Genomic DNA, 22,484 nt, shown 5'->3' with positions numbered 1-22,484 from the left:
TCACACTAAGAAGACAGTGTGTCCACCGTTTTCCACTGTGACCTCCACATGGCTCAGATTACACTCTTATTCCTAGATCTAACTCAATCACAATATCCAGTTATTCCATTTGTACTAGTATTAATATAGCTTTTTTTGTGCTCCATTGTACTTGTCCTTTAAAAATGTGCCTTCCCCCCACCTTCTTATTATGTCACTGGTACCAAATCCTTTGGCATATGGGTTGTACCAAGTCACAGATTAATTGGCAAGGTAAATACAAGTGACATTTTATTTCTGCTCATATCATTAATGTAGATCAGCTCTGGCTGATTAGTTCTCTTCTAAACATTGGCTAAAACAGCTCTATAATTTGGTGCTATAGAGAGTAGAATGGTTTGTGATTGCTTTGTTTGCTTTTCCAGGGAAGATATAATAGTTTTTTTGTTTATTTTGTGTGTGCGCACATGACACTGTCTTACATTCCTTTTTTCTTCCTCCAGAACTAGCTCAAATAAAATAAACATTCTTAGCTCTTTCTTTAGAAAAAGGAGGAGAAAAACTCATGTGCCAATCCAAGCAGAGAAAGAGATAGCAAAATAGGAATAGATTGAGAAAAACACTTTATAATTCATTACTATACATTGGGAACTCTTAAAATGTTTCCTTTCATGAAAAAGAATTGAAAAATGTTGTAAGATCGGAAACTAATAAAAAAATCACATATTTTAGAAGATTTACCGCTTGCTCCTTTTCATTTTATTGACTATTACCAAGTTTCAATGTGTTTCAAATAATTAAATACTGCAACTGGGACATTAAAAATACAAACTAATTTACCAAAATAATTGTATTCTGAATATTATGTACAATATTATACATTTTACATTACATAAAGGGTTTTTATACATAAAGGTAAGATTTGATTCATGATTACTGAAAATCCAAAATATATTTGAACAAAGCATTCCTATGCATACACACATAATCACTCATCTGGGATAATCAAAAACCATACATGAGTGTGGTTATTAAAAAATAAAATTACATTCATACAATAATAGTACAAATTGAAATCAGTTTTAATTTGAAAGTACTATTATAAAACCACACACATATGAATGAATGATATAACCTAATTCTATTTAGTTAAAAAATTTTTATACTTGAGACTGAAATATGTCTCTATCCCATGGGAAATTTTTGATTTTTAATTTTAAGGGATCTGTATAATTCATCATCATTAAATGTGTATCCATAGGTATAATGCAGACCTAATCCCAGCAAACAGAAGAGTCATGAGGGTCAATCATACCACCTTATGTACTTCACCATATAGTTTTTGAACAATATCCTGTTCAGTTGTACAGTTTGATACTCCATATTCATGCTTGTCATCAATGATTAAGTGTTGAGGCACAGAGTTTACAGGGAAATATGTATTACTGTCAAGAATTAGACACTAAAGCAAGGCTATCACTAGGTGACCACCAAAGAAAAGAAGGGGTACTCATGTGGAAAATGCCACCCATACACACCAAGTTCGTTATTAAACGAAGTGTCAGTCCTTTAAGAAGGTTAATATGCTGATATGTTATACCTTGTTTGAATCCTGAAACAGCTAAGTCCAGAATACTGACACGTACATTTTAGTACTACCCCACTTTTAAATTTAATTCAAGAGGAAGACCTGTGACTTTAAGTAAAATCAAACATTTCTCTAACTGATCCGAGAAGCCTGAAAAACAGTGTCTTTATAACAAAAACATCTTTCTAACTGTATGTCACTGTCTATGAATCTTATGCCCGAGATACATAGACAGGTGAAAATTCTATCAGAACTATACATAAGAACCTTGGAAAGGCACCAATTAGTAAATTGGCCATTCTCCTTAAAATGTGTACAGCATTTTTCAGTATTCCCTATCTTGAAATTCTGCATTTCATCAAAGGCAGACAGCAGAACACTTGGAAACTGGAAGACAGAGAAGGAACAAGTTGAAACATACAAAATCAAGGTCTTTTCCAACATTACATAATCTGCGAAAAATGAGATTCAGAACCTAACGTCTGCTATATCATTTTTCTTCTTGTTCAGGTCTTGCTTGAATATAAAAAGAAGCTCTAACCTAGGTTATCAAAATATATTCATATAAATGTATGGGCATTTCTAATACAAAAGTTAAAAAAAAGTCTAAATTTTTAATTTTTGTAATTAAATATCCTAGAGTTCAGTAGGCAGATTTATTTGTGAGCAGCTTGAAAAGAATCCGACCGCCGAGCTCTGCCTGTGAAAGCGGCGCGACTACATCTCGGCTCTTCGCCGGGACTTCGCGGCGGCAGCAGCGCCGTCCTCCTCCTCCTCGTCCTCCTCCTCATAGTGCTCCTCTCGGCCTTTGGGGTGGTTGTCATCTCGAACTTCTTGCTCTTCTCCTTCATTAGTTTTCTCATCGGCCTGAAAGTTAAAAGGAAAAAAAGAAAACTGAGAAACAGGACACAGAGTTAGTGGTATAAATAATTCCCTCTTAAAAAAAAAAAAAAACAGAAAGAAAACAGGTGAAGAAAATATTCCAATAGGCAAGAGTGCTACCATCTTTTCTAATCTTCACACTGTCACACAATGTCCTAATTCCTAATGTTATAGTCCGTGGCGCCTTAGATGCACCCACTGGGACCTTTCCAACTATACACAGGTGTCTCCTACTTGTGTGCACAAAGACACACACATGCAAGAGAAATATGTATATCCTACACATACATTTTCATCATTTTCACCATAGGTTTCTTCAGCATTATGCTCCAATTCCCTTTTTTTCTCCTCAGTCAAATCTTCCTGAACCTAAAACAAACCAGAGACATCAAGTGGACACTTGGATCATTTCAACACTTGAAGCAACATATTCTGATTTCCAAAAAAGTTCATTCAAATCAGTAAAGACAAAATTAAACTAAAAATAAATCTGAAAAGACAAAGATTTGACTTGTCTATTAGCCATGAATAAATGTGTAACACACTTACTAAAAAAAGTCAGTGTTATTCAGGATCTAGGACTTTTGTGTGTCGAATTTCTGATTTGTTTGAATAAGGGTTAACACTCCAAGTATAACACCTGAAGAAATTCACCTTATAAAGTTAAAAACTCCTCTTTTCCAAAAGAATTGTTCTGACAGAATGTAAGTTCTTATGAAGACAGGAACCATCAGTCTTACTCAACTGCCTTCAATACCTAGATGCATGCTTGGCATGCTGCAACTGCTTAATAAATATTGCTGAATAAACGAATCAATGAATGAATCAATGCAACAAATATCTGCTCTTACAGATACTTACAAGTCACAGAAATCAGGCACCACCACCTACACTTTAATGTAATAGAGAACAGAGGAAAACCTGTATATATACATTTCTATAATTAAGAATAAAACCTTTTTGGCTAAAATATCTAGAACACAGAACATAATTATTTAAGTTTCTTCATAGAATTGGTACTAAGCTACCTCAAATCCCTGCATCTCTTTGTACTCTAACGCATTTCTGTTTTAAGTAGTTCTCTTTCATGTATGCTATTACTATTATGTGTCATTGATTCTGATTATCTCAAAATGCAAATCAGAGAAAGAATCCAAATATTTTTGATCATTAAATCTCTATTTAATGATCGCATCCATGAAAATAAAGGGTAATATATTTTATAACTTAACTATGACAATGGCATAAGAGTAAGTCTTCTTGAGTAACACAAAATTACCTAATTTGGGGGCTGGTGGTGTATATGTGTTAAATATCCCAGAAATGGGCAAGAAAAGGAAAGTATACTGGTGTTATAATTAAGGAACAACAAATTAAGGGCTGCGTCAAGGTGTCCGTAGCCCAGGTTGAGCAGAATGAACTGCAACCCACCAGACTCACTCTGGAGGGACCCTGACCTGTTAAGAGTCTACAACCTTCAAAGATGCCAGCCTAAGATGCCAGCCTTCTTGAGTCTTGTCTAACCAGTCCATTGTTGGCTGGACTCACAGCCCCTACACCACACTGGCACCAAATAAATACATTGTGGGGACAGATATAGAGTATATTTTGTATTTACGTGTCCTGGTAGAGCAAGCTATGAAGAAGACACTTCTGCCTCACCCATAGGCTGTAGCAGTGGCCAAAGACATTTCTTCTGCCCTTAGTCACAGAATAACAACACTCCCCAGGACATTATAGTGAAAACAGTGAAGCACTTATTTCAGACTGTACTAAGGTCTCACTAATTGAAAATTGCTAAAGTGTCCCGGTTGATTTCAGTGAAAAGACATGTCTTCTATGGCCTTTATAATGAAAATATACTAGTGAACAGTAAATACTGTAGTTGGGGTTGGGAGGGAACTGCCTTGAGACTGTGGTACAGTGAAAAGAGTAAATCGGGGTTAGCAAACGTTTGCTATAAAGGGCCAGATAGTAAATATCCAGCCTTTCTTGGCCATCAAGTCTCTGTAGCAATTACCCAACTCTAGCGCAGCAGTGGCCTTAGACAACATGTACACAAAAAGGCATGGCTTTTGTTCCAGTAAGGCTTCACTCATAAAATAGACCCAGGCCTGCAGCCTACCAACCCCCTAACACAGACCATGGAGTCAGACAGAGCTAGAATAAATCCTTGGCTCTGCAACTCTCAGGGAGGAGGGAGGTGGAAAGGGGGTTCAGGAGGGGGAACTTATGTACACCCAGGGTGAATTCATGTCAATGTATGGCAAAACCAACCAATATAATATTGTAAAATAATTTGCCTCCAATAAAAAATAAATTAATTAAAAAAAAAAAACAATAAGGTCATTTGTTTTTACAATGAAAAATTTCAAGCACACACAAAGACAATAATTCAATAAACTCCCTAATAGCCATCACCAAGGCGCAAAGGTTATCTCAATGTTGCCATGCCTGCATCACCTATCACTTTATTTTCTGATGAATTATTCTTAAAATTCTAGATATCATGTAATTTCAGTGCTCCAGTTCAGTTCAGTTCAGTCGCTCAGTCATGTCCGACTCTTTGCGACCCCATGAATCACAGCACGCCAGGCCTCCCTGTCCATCACCAACTCCCGGAGTTCACTCAAACTCATGTCCATCAAGTCAGTGATGCCATCCAGCCATCTCATTCTCTGTCGTCCCCGTCTCCTCCCACACCCAATCCCTCCTAGTATCAGAGTCTTTTCCAGTGAGTCAACTCGTTGCATGAAGTGGCCAAAGTATTGGAGTTTCAGCTTTAGCATCAGTCCTTCCAATGAACACCCAGGATTGATCTCCTTTAGAATGGACTGGTTGGACTACCCATCTCTAAAGACATTGCACTCTTCTTATATAACCATAATGCCATTATCACATCTAATAAATAATTCCATGGCATCATCTAATGTCTAGTCCTTACTTCCATTTTCTCAATTGTCTTAAATATGTCTATTTACAGCTGGTTTGTTCTAAACAAAAGTCACATCCAACACCAATTCCACTTCCTTCTTTTCTCCTTAATGCTGTATATTATTGTCCAGTAAAATATTATTTGCTTCTTTGAGGTGTTATTTCAGTTATTTCTTTAGCCTCCACACTTCTTACAAAAGAAAGTTAGCTTAAAGGCTTGAATGAATTCAGATTCAATTTGCAAAGTAAAGATTTTTCAGAGATGATGCTGTAGACTTCAAATTTCCATCACATCAGGAGGCATATACTGTCTGCTCTACTTTTAGTGAAGGTAAAGTTGGTCAGTGAGCTCAGACAGCTACAGCCTGATCCCTCCATGGTAAAATCCCCTGACCTCCATTAATCTGGTGATATCATCCATTGATGACTGCTCCTAAATCAACTGTTTTAATTAGGGGTTAAAAAAATGGTGACTTTCTAATTCCATCATTCCTTCTGCATTCACTAATTTCTAAAAAGAAAAACTTGCCTGTATCAACTATTTAGTTACTATGCTTTAATGTAATGCGCATGTGTGTGCATGTTCAGTCATGTCCTACTCTTTGTGACCCCAAGGACTGGAGCCCATCAGGCTCCACTGTCCATGGAATTTTCCAGGCAATAATACTGGAGTGGGTTGCCATTTCCTTCTGCAGATCTTCCAAACCCAGGAATCGAACGCACGTCTCTTGCGTCTCCTGCACTGGCGGGCAGATTCTTTACCACTGAGCTACCTGGGAAGCCCAGTTACTATGCTTGGTGTACTTAATTATGATAGCTTTTAAAAGCAGACCTGGGTAGGGTCTGATCATGGTTCTAACAATAACAAGCTGTGTGACCTTTGAAAACTTATGTAACCTCTTTGAAGTTCAAATTTCTTATCTGTCAAAGAAAGGATTAGATAAAAATCAGTGATTTTTAATTTTCTGTGTGTGTGTGGTATGGTGGGGGTCAAGGACCACTTTAAGACTTTGATGAGAAAGTCTTTAGTAAGTAGGCACATAGACATCCATCATTTTGCATAGAAGTCTCAAGAGGTTCAGACTTCTCTAAACAGTGTGCTCCTGAAACATCAGCGTTAGCTGCGAGCTTGTGAAAAACTCCCAATTCCTAGGGCCCACACAGATAGGAACATAAGCTCCAAGAGTAAGGTCTCATCCAGGGATCTGTATGTTTTACACACTTTCCAAGGGGATTCTTATCCACAGCAAAGCCTGAGAGCCACTTGAGTGATAATGAATGTCTCTGGCTAGAGAGAGAAATACTGTTTCATGAGTTCTTTCCTCTCTTGGAACCTACTGTAGAAAGTTTAGGTTGTGGATCAACTGATAATATAAACTGAGGTGGAAACCATTGATTCAAATTACTTTTTAGTTTAGGTATCGCACATATGAAAATTTTGTAATTTTTAAAATTTATGAATATACCTTTTCTAATATTCTAGTAACATATTCTTTACATTTGGGGGGCAAGAGTAATTCAAACTCATCTTAAAGGCATTGATGAAATGGGACAAAATGATATGGAGTTTGTCATTTTAAAATATGTTTAGACTAATAACCACCAAATGTTACTTTTTTACAATGTGGACATGCCAGTTATGTCGTCCACACTTGACCCTCTTTATTATCCTGCTAAACCCGATGGAAATACTTTGTTAAATATCTCCCTGAACCACTCCTTATTACTTTCAGTTCAGTTCAGTGGCTCAGTCATGTCCGACTCTTTGAGACCCCATGAACTGCAGCACGCCAGGCCTCCCTGTCCATCACCAACTCCCCGAGTCCACCCAAACCCATGTCTATTGAGTAGGTGATGCCATCCAACCATCTCATCCTCTGTCGTCCCCTTCTCCTCCTGCCCTCAATCTTTCCCAGCATCAGGGTCTTTTCCAATGAGTCAGCTCTTCACATCAGGTGGCCAAAGTATTGGAATTTCAACTTCAACATCAGTCCTACCAATGAACACCCAGGATTGATCTCCTTTAGAATGGACTGGTTGGATCTCTTTGCTGTCCAAGGGACTCTCAAGAGTCTTCTCCAACACCACAGTTCAAAACATCAATTCTTCGGCGCTCAGCTTTCTTTATAGTCCAACTCTCACTTCCATATATGACCACTGACAAACCATAGCCTTGATTAGACAGACCTTTGTTGACAAAGTAACTCAAATTACTCACTACTAAAATCTAATGATTTAGGCATTTTAGAAAAAGTCCCTATGTGATGTGGCAAAGTTTAATAAATAGCAAAAACAAAATAAAACCGATCTCCTGAATCGGAATGGACTTGGCTAGCTACCCAGTCCCTGTATGTATTCACGCCTATCTCTGATGTATCAAAGATCTTAGGGGGTGAGCTAGGAACTGGAAGGATGCCCTTACGTAACCAAGAGCCTAAAATCCAAAGAGATGGATGGGACATGATCACAGAAAGACCTTCAATCTGTGATGGACACCCCTGCTTGCCGGCTAATGTTTAATAGCAGAGTTTCTGCCATCTGGACAGTTTCTTGATGTGGTGATTCCCAGGCCGACATGCTACTAAAGGCAGCCAGGAAACCCTGCTGCTGCTACTGTTAAGTCACTTCAGTCATGTCCGACTCTGTGCGACCCCATAGACGGCAGCCCATCAGGCTCCCCCGTCCCTCGGATTCTCCAGGCAAGAACACTGGAGTGGGTTGCCATTTCCTTCTCCAACGCATGAAAGTGAAAAGTGAAAGTGAAGTCACTCAGTTGTGTCTGACTCTTAGCGACCCCATGGACCCCATGGACTGCAGTCTACCATTCTCCTCCATGGGATTTTCCAGGCAAGAATACTGGAGTGGGGTGCCATCGCCTTCTCCACAGGAAACCCTGTACCTGTTCTTATTTGAGTGTTCAGATCAATCTGGTTTTAGTCAGATTGGGGAAACAGAGCACTTGGGTTTTTCACAGCAGTCATTTAAGCTCTCTATATTTTTAAACACTTAAATCATTTTAAAGTACACACAGCACTTTTTGGCAATGTCACAGTTTATCTCGTTTGCTCATAAGGAGATTAAAAAAATCTGTAAAGTATGCAACACGAGGATGGCTTTTCATAGGAATGTCTTGTCAAAGGAATGTCTAAGGATCCCAAAGCAAAAACAATCAATGCTTGTTAACAGTCGTTTTTAGATCTTAGAAGGAAAACACTGCTGCACTACGATAAGAGAAGGCAGGAAGAGGGCAGATTTCCTAATGTCACACTTTTTTCGGGTTCTGTACTCTCAAGGTTCAAGTCACAAGTCTGATGGGCTGTGCCTCTGAACAGGTACAACCCTGGCAAGATGCGATTCTTCCCTAGAGGCAAATGTGACAGAAGGCAGGTTGACGGTGGGCTGGAAGGGAGGGGAGCCAACAGTGGCAATGGGCCTTACATCTCAGGGGTCAGCTGGAAGACTCGGAGGCTTAAGGAAGAGAAGAAAGAAGCATATTACCCTGCATTTTACAATTCTGAGTGCTCACATGCACAGCACTCACAGAGAGCAGGCTATGTATTCTCACATACAGCATCCCTCTTTGTTTTTCTCATTTTGCTCCACTCTGCTGAGAACTTCATCTCTATTACTAGGTCTTGACTGGTATATGGAAATTCTCCCTCCTCAAGAGAAGAACTGAGAACAACGGAAAGAGGTGGGAAAATCCAATAACTAAGCACCTCAGGAACTGCCAAAAAAATAAAATGCAGCCTGAACAAGGGATGCTTAGAGGGCAGAGTGGAAAGGTACCCAGGGAAGAAGAGAGGCAGGCAGGGCTTCTGCTGAGAGCTCACGTGGTAGCCACCCTAAAGGAAAAGGTGTGATGACCTGAGTCTGTCAGGGTCAGAGAGTGGGTGCAGAGCTGGGAGTTCTGGGCTGGGCACTGGGGGGCGTCTGCCTGTCACCATCCTCCTTCCCTCCCACCTCTCTGCCTTCCTTTTCTATCTTTGATCCCTCTTGGATCCCACAATAACTGACAGAATACAGAAGTAAAAAAAAAAAAAAAATTATCAGTAAATACTGATTAAAATTTTATGTTTACCCTTCTGAATTTTTAAAAAGAAGCCAAGGTGAGCCTCTTCTCTTCTAATCCCTCAAAGATCCCTGGCAGCGGACATAATGAAACAAGTAATATTAGTCTAGACATCCTGTTACAAGAGAGGTTCAGATGAATATCTTTCTCTTGCCAGATGTCTTCATATTCAAGGCTGCCAGGTTCTCTAACACTCTCTTCTGATGACACGGCTCAGGGGTTTGATCAGGATGAACAGCAGGATGAGAAAAAGGAGAGAGAATAAGAGGATCAAGGCAGGTAGACTGCGTGTAAAACTACAGGTATATGTTGCCAATGCCTGCAAAGAATGATGTTCTCCTCTGTTTTCCTGGTATAAACACAAACTTCAGCATCAGCTCTGAAAAGTTGACAAATACAACCAGGCGAGGCAGCAGCCTTAGCTGAGGGAGCCCTGCCCATGAGGCAGAAGCATGGGCCTCTTAGCAGGCTCTCAGGTAGGTTCAGGCTGCCACTTGTCCATCCTCTCCGGCCGCTCCCCTTAGGGCCAGAGTCACACATTTGCGAAGGCCTGGTTGAGAAGTGCCTCTGAACCAGGGCCTTAATTTGCTGGACCATTTTCTGGTCCAGAGAGATACTGAGCCTGGGGCCTGGGCCTCATCCATTATTCCTGTGTTCTGAGCTCCAGTGGTCCATACAGTACCCTGCTGAGACTAACCAGCTCAACCAACAGCATTAATCAGTCAACTACACAACGGTGGCACTACACACAACAACACTACACATTACACACAACTACACATGGTAGATGCTCCACGAAGCTAATTTACAGTAATATGCTAGGGGTTTGCAATAAAAAGCAAACTAAAATGAAATGCTAAGAAATTCTACCCAAATGCATTTTACTCAACTGAGCTCCTTACCTATTTTTCCTTTTCTTCTTTGTTAAATTTAAGACACTAAATTCTTAGAAGGGAAGAGGCTGAAAGTGAAAATGTTTTACATGTCTGGAGGGTGTTAAGTGGACACCATGGGGTGTCGCTATGAGGCAGGAGCAGTGGCCATGTCTACAGAGAAAGTCTCTGGGGTTTGTCCAGACCCTCAAGGGGCAGAGCTTTGTTCTTTCTTGTGAGGGAAAGAGACAGGAGAAAATATTTTTACAAAGATCACATAAACGTAAGTATGACATTCCTAGGAGGTCAAGTGTCTTCTTAATTCAAAATTTCTAGGGAAAACCAGAGAAGAGAATTCTATCACCCTGTTTTTGTTATCTTCCAACCAAATGTCTCCATGGCTATGGTCCATTTCTCCTCAAAACCATCCTTCCTTATCCAGGCTACGGCTCTCTAAACCTTTCTATGAAAGCCCATCCGGAGAGGTTTTTTCAGGTGAGGGTGAGACCCCCAGCAGTCTGGCCTCCTGCCCTCCCCCTTCCTACCTCCTCTTCCCCTTCTTCCTGGTACTGCTCATCCACGTTGTCCTCCTGCTGGTCTGGGTTTCCTGCCATCTGTTGAAACAAAAGGAGAGGTTCAGGTTACTGAACACTGGAGATGCATTTTCCAGTTCTCTGGGACAAAGAACAGGCAGGCCACCATGAACAGTGCATTTCAATGCCTCAGTGGGCAGGAAATGATGACTAATCACTCCCAACAAAGCCCAGGATACCCACGACCCACTCCTGAGTGCAAGCATTGCATATGAGGTAAACTTCCTGTCCACACAGGTCATGACTAAGACCTTTTGCATAAAACCCGGCATTTATAGGGCTTCCCTCGTGGCTCAGATGGTAAAGAATCGGCCTACAATGCAAGAGACTCGGGTTTGATCCCTGGGTTGAGAAGATCCCCTGGAGAAGGGATTGGCTACCCACTCCAGTATTCTTGCCTGGAGAATCCCATGGACAGAGGAGCCTGGAGGGCTATAGTCCATGGGGTCGCAAAGAGACTGAGAGACTAACACTTTCACTTCAGGCATTTATAAAATCCCCAGGTAAACACAGCCCAGCAATCCCACTGCTGGGCATGCACACCGAGGAAACCAGAACTGAAAGGAACACATGAACCCCAATGTTCACTGCAGCACTGTCTGCAATAGCCAGGACATGAAGAAACCTAGATGTCCATTGGCAGACGAATGGATAAGAAAGTTGTGCTACATATACACAATGGAGTATTACTCAGCTGTTAAAAAGAACACATTTGAGTCAGTTCTAACGAGGTGGATGAAACTGGAGCCTATTATAGAGAGTGAAGTAAGTCAGAAAGAAAAACACCAAAAAGTGTATTAACGCATATGTATGGAATTTAGAAAGTGGTAACAACGACCTTATATGTAAGACAGCAAAAGAGACACAGATGTAAAGAACAGACTTTTGGATTCTGTGGGAAAAGGCAAGGATGGGATGATTTGAGGAAATAGCATTGAAACATGTATATTACCATATGTAAAATAGAATGATCAGTGCAAGTTTGATACATGAAGCAGGGCACTCAAAGCCAGTGCTGTGGGACAACCATAGGGGTAGGGTGGGGAGGGACGTGGCGGGGGGCGGGGGGTTCAGGATGGGGGGAATCATGTACACCCATGGCTGGTTTATGTTGATGCATGGCAAAAGCCACCAAAATATTGTAAAGTAATTAGCCTCCAATTAAAATAAATTAATTAAAAAAATAATAAAATCCCCAGGTTAGAACCACCCTCCATCATGGCACCCACTTACCACCAAATGTTCCTCCATTTCTGCATTCTGTTGCTTTTGGTGACTTTGTTTTTGCTCTTCATTTTCATCTGGCAAGTTTTCTTCCCTCACTTGCCCAGCTTCTTCAAATTCATCCTCGCCTTGATTATTAGGATCATCTGCTGGGTTTATATCCTCTACAGCTGCCCTCTGTAAAATTTTAATGAAAAGCAAGCACCACTTCAAAATCCAGGATCAAGTTTAATTTCATTTGAAAGGCCACAGGCTGACAGAAAATTAAATTGTCCTTTACCAGACTGCTCAGGTCTATCCTTACCAAGACTCACAGGTACCCATCCTGCTGTCAAAAGATAAAGCCTCTGTTTTGTCAGAGATGGATGCATCAGAAAGAAGTTCAAAGAGCACTTCTTTCCTGCAAGTGATTCCAAAACACTTCTCAAAGCTCCAATACCATAAGTAATATGAGCATTACTAGATGACAAAAAAAAAAGTTAATGAAAGTCAAAGGACCAAGTAGGAGAAATAATTAAATGAGAGATTTAGATAGGTAACTGGTAACTGCTTTCAACAGTACATCGATTTTTACAGACCAGTTATTCTTTGCAAACCAGCTGATATAAGTGGGTGAAAAGCAGTTGAGGAGAGAGGAAGCCCACACCAGCAGGGACCCAAGAAGAGGGGCTGTGAGGAGACAAGAGGAGGCTAATTCAAGAGTAGGCCATCACATGCTAGTGTGGACCACATTTCTTTATAAGGAACACTAATGTGAAGCTGAGAGATGCTGCACTGATAAGAGACAAAATAAGAGGGACTGGGCTTAACTCAACTTCTGGCGATATAAATATTTTGAAAAATACCTCCCCCAACCCATCCTACCTCTCAAGTAGTTCTCGGTTATTGTATTCAATGAATGCCCTTCATATTATCAACTTCAGAATTATCTGGATGTCCCACTAATGATCGCAAAGCACCTTTCAAAATAATATACACCCTCATAAAGATTCAGATTTTTAGAGTGTGAGCTGGGCAGAAATGATGATGCTTGTAGGAGCTTCCCTGACCACACTGGGGTCATCAACAGGACACTTCACTGAAGCAGCAAATGCTCCACAGAGACAGGGAAGTCTGAGTGAGATTTAGTCTCCAGACCACAAAATTCTACTTCAGTTCACTTCAGAGCCTTGAACATGTTCAAGAGCTCACTGCAGTCTCAGCTGATGTATTATCTGCACCTTCCTGGCTATATACTTCATTCAAGAACAAAATGACACTTTTCTTGGGGATACAGAGTGACAAATCATAACCTTCACACTAAACTGCAGTTACTCCACAATCTTGTCATATGGATTTCCCTTTGTGTGTTATCAATAAACTGTGTGGAAATACAGGGAAAATGTAACATGTTTTCTTCAGGGAAAAAAGTACTGAATGTCCTTTACAAAAGTTTATAAAAATATACAGATTAGCTCTAACTCTAACCAAGTAAAAAAAAAGGTCTAATAGGCACAGTTGTTAGATATTTTTTTAAAAAGGATGATTCATTAAACCTCAGTGAAGCTGGACAAAAATGTTCCTAATTTAAAAAAAAATAAATAAAATAGGTGAGACAAAGAGAGACAAGCAGGCTAATAATTTCCAATTAAGTGAAGGCACGGTAGAAAGGCCATTTCCCAATGTGTTACCTAGTGAAAATCAACTTATGAAAGGAGAGTGAAGGATTATGCAGCCAGGTAACCAATCGAGACAGACAGCATTTCCCAAAAGTCAGGAACTGGAACATCCATCCTTCTCCTGTGCCCTCCATCGCTCTCAGGCTCTTGCATACTCGCTTTCTTGCTCTCTCATGGACACTCTCTTGCTTCTACACATCCTCTGGCTCTCTCATACTCCCCTGTTATCTATAGCTCTTATTCTTTCCTGACAATATTTCAGGGCTAGGGTTCCCTAGAGCATACTTTGGGAACTGCTGATTGAGGAACTGGTGGGTAGGTACGTCCTGCCACCTCTCCGTGCAAGGTATAGGGGAAAGCCGTTTCCATCGAGGTTGCTTCAGGCAGCTTGGGAAGACTTTGGCAGTGCTTATCAAGGAAGAATATCAATCCTCCTCCTCTCAGTCCATTGGACCAACATAAACAGGGCCCAGAGGACAGCAGACTACATTCTATAAGTGTGGTAGTTGATTTGCTAATAAAAGATGACAGGAGAGTTACAGTAAGTTGTCAAAATCATCTACGCCTAAGTGCAAAGACACACTTACAGGCAAGGTCAAGGTCCCATACCACCCAACTGAACTGGGAGTCTTAGTCCCTTCTTGCGTAAATAAATAGAATAGCTTTTGTTATTATTTATCTCTACCTGTTAATACTCTAATTTTTCTATTTCATTATGGTATCTGGGAAACGTTTTTCATTTCTCAAACCTCACATTCTTAGCTGTGTGTTTACTAAAATAGTCACTGGACTGCTGAGAGATTACACAGTTGCAGGACACACATTCACAACTGAGCAGACAGCTCAACGTGCTCCATGGTGGCTGACCTCCTTTCTCTGGTGCTCTAACTCCCACATTTGCTTTGTCGTGTTTTCTTTTTCATCTTTCAGAATTCCTACATACTGCAGTGCCTCTTTTTGCTCTTCTGTTTTAATTTTACTAAAGTCCCCAGAGGGAGACTCCCTGCATGTTTTCCCTGAGCAACCTTTAATGCATTCTCATCACACAGACGCCCCACGGTTGACAGCTGACAGTTACCATGTAATTAAGTGGACCACCTGGAGCCGGAGTTGCAGAGTCGGGTAACCCTTTATATTTCCTTTCTGCCTTGTGAGTTCCCAAGCGTCATGACCGGATGGGAGGACACTTACATCTCCCTCGGCTTCTGGGTCAGCTTCACGGGGCCCTTGTTCCTGCAGCTCATGTCCATTCTCTGGGTCCTCTTCTGCCTCGTCTTGGTGCTGGCTGTCTCTCTCATAGGCTAGCAAATCAAAGGAACCCTTATCAGCCCCAATGAACCAGACAGGATTCTTCCCTTTCACAGCCAAGCCAAGCCACTGGTGGGCTTTCCTACAGACCACATCACTCTCTCCTCCTTCTAGGTTAGCTCAACATAAGGTACACGTCTCAGCTTTTCTGGAAGTTATGTCTTTTTCCCAGTCCTTGTATCTATAGTGACAATGCGGATAACTGACATACTGTAACTCTCTAAAACAAATGTTTACAACAGAAGCTGCATTTTCCCCCATTATGCCAAAGTCAATGATAGACGCTTTCTCCATAAAATAAAGCCCAATCAATTAAACATCACTAAAATTATTGACAAAATTTTGGTAATGTCAGAGAAAATAGCAAGGTACCAAAAGAAGAAACAGATGCTACTTCAGGAAATGAAAGAAATGGTAACCCCATTTGTGAAGCTCAAAAACAAATTCAGCCCGTCCTATGTTCTCTGAGGTGGTAGTGATGATGATACCACAAACATCACATATTTATACTCACACATTCACTTGTTACTTTTTGAAAAAGAAATTTCAATACAGAGAATTTAGACAAGAACACACACACAGTATCAGAGGAAAGGTTAAATATATGGAGAGTATTTAGCCTTAGAAAAGAAAGATACAGGTAACTTACCATCATGTTTCAAGTGCACCAAGGGATCCATTAAATAAAAGGGAGAATTAATGGTTCTCTAGTCTTACTGATAATGGAACAAAAAAGCTTCAAGTGTTGCATGGGGGCACATAAGGAAAACAATTTCTAGACTATCAGAGCTATAAAGTATCAGAATAGGCTATAGAGGGAGTTCGGTAATCACCTTCTGTTAGATTCTTTAAGGAAAGGATACACAGCTAAGTGTTAGCGTTGCCAGAGAGATGGTTATTCTCTAGTTCTGTTATCACAGTAAGCAGTATTTGTTCAGTGACATATAGATGTGTACCACAAATGAAAGCTACTAATGACTTAATTTGAAAAACTTTCAAGGCAATAATCTATATTTCTCCAAGGTAAGAAGAAAATGTAGAGGTTTCCCAAAGCCTAATATTCCTATGACAATGTGCTAGAAATGGCTATTAACATACAAGAAGTTTAGGGGTTTCCCAGGTGGCGCAGCAGTAAACAATCTAGCTGAGGTAAACAATCTGCTTGCCAATGCAGGAGACACAGAAGATGCGAGTTTGATCCCTGTGTTGGGAAGATCCCCTGGAGTAGGAAATGGCAACCCACTTCAGTATTCTTGCCTGGAGAATCCCATGGACAGAGGAGCCTGGCAGGCTACACCTCATGAAGTTGCAAAGAGTCAGACACGACTGAGCATGCAAGCATGCCTTCCATATAAGAAGAGTAAACCACTATTTCCTCTCTACTTTAAAATGTTAGAGAGCAAATAGATTATCTTGGGTTGATTTAGGCCATCAATGTGAACTTTTTGGGAGGATAAAGGAAAACATATCAATGACAACAAAAGACATATGGTGCACAAATCTCTGTACGTATAGGTACCCTCCACTTTTTGAAAGTTTGTTTTATGCCACTTCGCTTTTATGAAAGATCTACATTAGTACCTGTTCTGGCTAACTGAAATAAATTGGAAGAGGATTTTCAATTTTATGAAAATAGGTGAAAGCAAAAATAGCCATTTAGTGTTTCATTAAGAATGGCACCACCCCCTTCCTTCCCCGGGACCTACATTCAGCATCTCAACGTCACACCCCCAGAGCTCTGAATGTGCCGGTGAGCATCTGTCCTTTATCTCAATTTATTTTGTGTATCCGTTAGCAAGATGTGTCCTATGGTAATTGTTTCTTCGATCTATAGCATTTCAGCTTACAAATGGTTTCAAACCAATACTCTTCTTTCAGAGAGCAGGAGAAACCTGTACACAGGTATGCATATGTCTCTGAGTTGACATTATATATTACCAAGCAGTTTTATTAAAACATTCATCATCTAAGAAGCTCACCACCTCCTTCCTCTTCCTGGATGCCCTGGTCCTCTGCTCCCTGAACGATATCATTATCCACAGCATCGTAACGAGCTTGCTGCCTGCAAGGAAACAAACAGTCATCAATTCCGGGACACAACTTAAGTAGCACAGTTTGACATAAGTCATTTATCTTTAAAGAGAGTTATCAATGAATTTTTCAACATTCTCTTAAAAACCATAAATATATTTCTTAAACTTATCCAATTAGGTTTAATAAAGATTCCAGGTATACTTTCAAAATATACCTTATAAAAGATAAAATGCTTTTTCAAAAACTAAAATGAAGTTAGCACAAAACCTGATAGGTTACTTTGAGATGTAAACTGTTACTTTTAGGCAGAAAAAAAAATAATGTTGATTATTTTGGAAGCTAAATAATTGGAATTCGATTTTCGATTCTGCCTCAACTTGAGGAGCCCCTCAAGTTCACAGGGAAGGACTGTGCGGAGCTGTCTTTAATCTGCCTGTGGACACTGGAGGCCGAGCCATCCAGGTCAGTCAGAAGGCTACCGTGGCTGCTCGGGGTGCTGCGGCCGGCCCTCCTGGAGCCTATCCTGCCGCTGTCGGGCTGTCTCCCTGGAGAGGAGCTGCTGCTGCTGCTGGTGCTGCCGCAGCAAGTGTCCCTGCAGCCGCTGCTGGTGCAGGGCCTCCTGCTCCTCCCTCAGCCGCTGGGCCTCCTCCGCCCGCTGTGCCGCCAGCCTCTGCTGTTCCAGCTGCTCCTCGTACGGCGACTGGAGTCTGGTAATCGGCTTGGCTGAAGGATGCACCTGGGGAACAGTGAGCAAGAGCAGTCGGGTCCCCTGGGTCTGCCCTTCACTCGTTTCTCATGACATGGGCAGAAGGCAGGGCTGGTTTATTAATATCTCTCTGTCAGGTCAACTGTCTTGTATGTTAAGTCCAACACCACCCGCTGCTGGACTCCACTGCTATTTCCCTACTCTCTCTGAATCACCCTTGGCTTCTTTCAGCAAGAAGAAGCTTGGCTTCCTTTGACCTTCCCCCGTTGTTGGCATTAATGGAGATTTTTTTAATGTGCTCCCTCTCAAATGGAAAAGGACACAACAGAAGAAATGTTTCAGCTTTAATTAAATGTATGCTCAAAAGACTCTGGTATAAGTGGGCACTTAATAACCTCAGACTAATTGGGGCAATGTGTGAGCTGAAGTTGAGGCTAAGGCTTTTCCATGAAGAGCTGAAGACTTTGGGAAGCTAATTAATTCTAGCAATGCATACACCAATCTCAGGCTAAGCGGAGCCAAAAAAGGTCAAATTTCAGGTTAGGGTGGAGAGGCAGAATCAGTTTTCTTCAAAGAAATCAAAAATGGATGAGAAGAGAGGATTTTAAGATTAAAGGAAAATCTGATCCAGGAATTCTTAAACTCTGCTTCCATTAAGCAATCTACCACTCTCTCCTCCATCCCCTAACTAATACAAGCATGTACAATTCTCACCAAAGGAAAGAGGGTGCATGGTTGAGGGAAATTAAACCTAGTGGGGAATTATCTTGGAGGAAAGCTTATGGACGCAAGACTGGGAGAGGCTTCTTCACACTAAGTGTGCAACAGTCTAAGAGTAAACCTACAGGCACCTTCACACCTGCTCAGTCAAGCCTCCAGCAGCTTGAAGTCTTGAAAAGTCTGAGAGCAAACAAAGCTTCAGAGCTGATGATCAGCATTAAAGATGATCAGCATCCATGTAAGAGCCAGGCAGCCTGTCGTCAGGTATTACCTTAGAGGCTGTGCAAGAAAAATACCTGGCTGCTTCAGTGTTGCTCTCAATTCTTTTAAAGTATCATTTATAATAATAATGGCTGTTTTCATGAGTCTTACTTATGTGAGAGGGGTGTGCTCAGTGGAGAGGGGTATGAAGTGAGAGGGGAGTGCTCAGTGGAATGAGAGGGGAATGGAGTGAAAAGGGAGTGGAGTGAGAGGGCAGTGCTCATATGCAGAGGGGAATGCTCAGCTTGAGCAGACACTGGTTAAACACACTCACCCAGTGGCATATCCTTAAGTAATAAGGTCAGCTTTTGATGGCTTACTAACCACCCTGAATTTGAAAGTGTGAAAGCCAACATATGATTTAATAGCAAGTAAACAGGGAGACAAGTACCCTTGACCACAAAAAATGAGTCACTTCTTGGCATCAAGATGCCCACAGGCCTTGAGCACAGACTGAAAAGTGCGGGATGAGGTGGCCATCTAGTTTCCTAGTCTGCTAAAGGATGTGCCCAAGTCTCCCTTACTGTGCACTCTTTTCTCTTCCTTTTTTTTTAAAATTTGTAATTGGTGGATAATTGCTTTACAATGTTTTGATTTCTGCTGTACAACAACATGATCAGTTATAAGTATACACATACTCCTCCCTGTTGAGCCTCCCTCCTACCCCGCCCTATTGTGCATTCTTGACAAATAAACACCTACAGCACCTTCTCTTTTCCCCAGCCACCTTTCTGGGGTAAGGTAGCTATGCTGCTAATGTCACAACAGAACATTTAAATAGGAACATGGAAGATTTAGTGAAATCACCCCCATTTTATTTTAGAGACTGCTACACATGGGCTTTTTCCTTGATACAGTTGACCCTTGAAAAATGCAGGGGTTAGGGGCATGGACCCTCAGCACAGTGAGAATCTTCATATAACTTTTAGTTAGCCCTCTGAATGTAGGGATCCTCCACAGCCTCCCTGTGGGGGCCCTTCTGTCTCAGTTTCCCACATGCAAATTCAACCAACCACAGATTTTCTAGGGTTTACTAGAAAAATCCTTACAGAAGTGGTCCTGCGAGATTCAAACTCTCCTTGTTCATGGGTCAACACGATGTAGAGACAAAGCCACAACCCCTACCCCAGCTGACTGTTTGGGTAACCTCATACCTCAGCATGAACCTCCCCTGCTGCAAGTCTGGCTTCCTTTCGTTCACGCTGTTCCGTCCACTCCCGATCCTGCTCCTCGGGTGACGGGTCGTGCTCCTCCTCGAGGTGCTCAGGCCGCCCGACCTGCTCCATGGCCTCCTCCTCCAGGGCCCGCCTGTGCTCCTCCTCCACCTGTCGCTCCTCCGGCTCCCTGGGTCCCGCTTCTTGCCGGGTCAGTTCCGCGGGAGCCTGAAATTCTGCCTCCTTCTGGGTGGAAGGGTAAGGTTTTGTTTCCTCGGTTCTTTCAGGGCCTGCTTCATGGTTCTGCCACACTTCACTATTTTGAGACACCTAGGTCAAGCACATCACTGGAAATGACACTCTTCTAGTTCGAAAGTAGTGACAGAATTTCTTTATTACCATGTCTACAGGGTTACAACATAAGCAAAATCCTGGAATCTAGAAATATAGAATCCTGACTGAAAAGTATGGCTGCAATGGAGTCACTTAACTCTTCTCACTGTGTAATCTCACCTATAAAATAGAGATAACATAAGCAAAATTTCATCACGGGAAGCACACCATAAGTAACCTAAAAGTAAAGCCTGTAAATGACCACATCTCAGTAGCCTCTGCCTTCAAAAGCAGTCTAACTCCTGTTCTCTCAGAATAAAAAGGGAAAATCTTCATACTCCAAGTGATTGAATACTTATGCCATTTTCTTTGATGTAAATTTTGTCTTCAATAATTATTTGAAAAGAAAAGGATAAGATCAAATTGAGGATGAGTTAGGTTTGTTTTTTGTTACCTAATATAAAAAAGAATGCCATTACTAACGGACATCCATGTTAGCTAAAACAGTGTACATTAAATCAGGTACAATAAAACATTTTTAATGTATTAAAAGTAATATTTCTTTGTACACCAGAGAAAGTCTGTGAATATTTTATATTATTAATACAGAAAATTCTGAAGAAAAAAAATGTCTTTTTTACAGAGAACTCCTCTTCTAAAATTGGTGAACTTAAATCAGTTTTCTCTGAAAGTGTCAGAGATTTCTATATGGTCTTCATTACTTAGAAAAAAGGGGCAAAAGAAAGTAAATACAACATCAGTAGGAAAATGTGTCACTGCTCTTCCTCCTGCCAAATCCTCCTGATTTTTCTTTATCAGGAAAAATATTTTGTTTGGTCAGACTGTCCCATAATTGAAATAAATGTGAAGCTCTCATCTTAAATTAGCAGAAACATAACTGAGAAACTGGACTGTATAAATAAATAAACCACGGGAAAAAGTCTTTTCTCAGACACTTGAGGAAAGCTTCTGGAGGTACACATTTTACCAAGTCCTTGCATTCCTGGCAAGTGTGAATTGATACTGCCCTGGCTTTATAGTCAGGCTAGCCAAGTAATGCTCAAAATTCTCCAAGCCAGGCTTCACCAGTATGTGAACTGTGAACTTCCAGATGTTGAAGCTGGTTTTAGAAAAGGCAGAAGAACCAGAGATCAAATTCCAACATCCATTGGATCACTTAAAAAGTGAGAGAGTGCCAGAAAATCATTTGCTTCTGCTTTATTGACGATGCCAAAGCCTTTGACTGTGTGGATCACAAAAAGTGTTGAAAATTCTTAAAGAGATGGATATACCAGACCACCTGACCTGCCTCTTGAGAAATCTGTAAGGTCAAGAAGCAACAGTTAGAATTGGACATGGAACAACAGACTGGTTCCAAATCGGGAAAGGAGTACGTCAAGGCTGTTTATTGTCACCCTGCTTATTTAGCTTACATGCAGAGTACCTCATGAGAAATGCTGGACTGGATGAAGCACAAGCTGGAATCAAGATTTCTGGGAGAAGTATCAATAACCTCAGATGTGCAGATGACACCACACTTATGGCAGAAAGCAAAGAACTAAAAAGCCTCTTGATGAAAGTGAAAGAGGAGAGTGAAAAAGTTGGCTTAAAACTCAACATTCAGAAAACTAAGATCATGGCATCTGGTCCCATCACTTCATGGCAAATAGATGGGGAAACAATGGAAACAGTGACAGACTTTATTTTGGAGGGCTTCAAAATCATTGCAGATGGTGACTGATGCCATGAAATTAAAAGATGCTTGCTCCTTGGAAGAAAAGTTATGACCAAGCTAGACCGCATATTAAAAAGCAGAGATCTTACTCTGCCAACAAAGGTCTGTCTAGTCAAAGCTATGATTTTTCCAGTAGTCATGTGTGGATGTGAGAGTTGGACTATAAAGAAAGCTGAGTGCGGAAAAATTGACGCTTTTGAACTGTGGTGTTGGAGAAGACTCTTGAGAGTCCCTTGGACTGCAAGGAGATCCAACCAGTCCATCCTAAAGGAAATCAGTCCTGAATATACATTGGAAGGACTGATGCTGAAGCTGAAACTCCAATACTTTGGCCAACTGATGTGAAGAACTGACTCATTGGAAAAGACCCTGATGCCGGGAAAGACTGAAGGCAGGAGAAGAAGGGGACAACAGAGGATGATATGGTTGAA

At 41.1% G+C, this 22,484-nt stretch overlaps 1 protein-coding gene across 6 annotated transcripts in view; it reads right to left on the bottom strand.

Moving 5' to 3' along the window:
• Positions 1-715: 715 nt before the first annotated feature.
• The window catches only part of GOLIM4 (golgi integral membrane protein 4), a 93,863-nt gene continuing 72,094 nt past the window's right edge, over positions 716-22,484 (bottom strand). For 2 of the 6 annotated variants that reach the window (XM_055410372.2, XM_055410399.2), the window contains 8 exons: positions 19,986-20,315; positions 17,624-17,880; positions 17,090-17,172; positions 14,994-15,103; positions 12,154-12,321; positions 10,873-10,941; positions 2,738-2,818; positions 716-2,434 (listed from right to left, as the gene is read on the bottom strand). In XM_055410372.2, coding sequence (XP_055266347.1) covers positions 2,285-2,434; positions 2,738-2,818; positions 10,873-10,941; positions 12,154-12,321; positions 14,994-15,103; positions 17,090-17,172; positions 17,624-17,880; positions 19,986-20,315 — 1,248 coding nt within the window. In that variant the 3' untranslated portion in view covers positions 716-2,284. The remainder of the gene's footprint in view (positions 2,435-2,737; positions 2,819-10,872; positions 10,942-12,153; positions 12,322-14,993; positions 15,104-17,089; positions 17,173-17,623; positions 17,881-19,985; positions 20,316-22,484) is intronic. The other 4 variants (XM_055410381.2, XM_055410416.2, XM_055410408.2 and 1 more) reach the window with 3 other exon arrangements.

Source organism: Moschus berezovskii, chromosome 1 (genome assembly GCF_049115385.1).
Source record: "Moschus berezovskii isolate FMDL1 chromosome 1, NW_MosBer_1.0, whole genome shotgun sequence".
Lineage (NCBI taxonomy): Eukaryota > Metazoa > Chordata > Mammalia > Artiodactyla > Moschidae > Moschus > Moschus berezovskii.
Note: the sequence above shows the minus strand (reverse complement) of the source record. Positions and strands in the feature narration are given on the sequence as shown.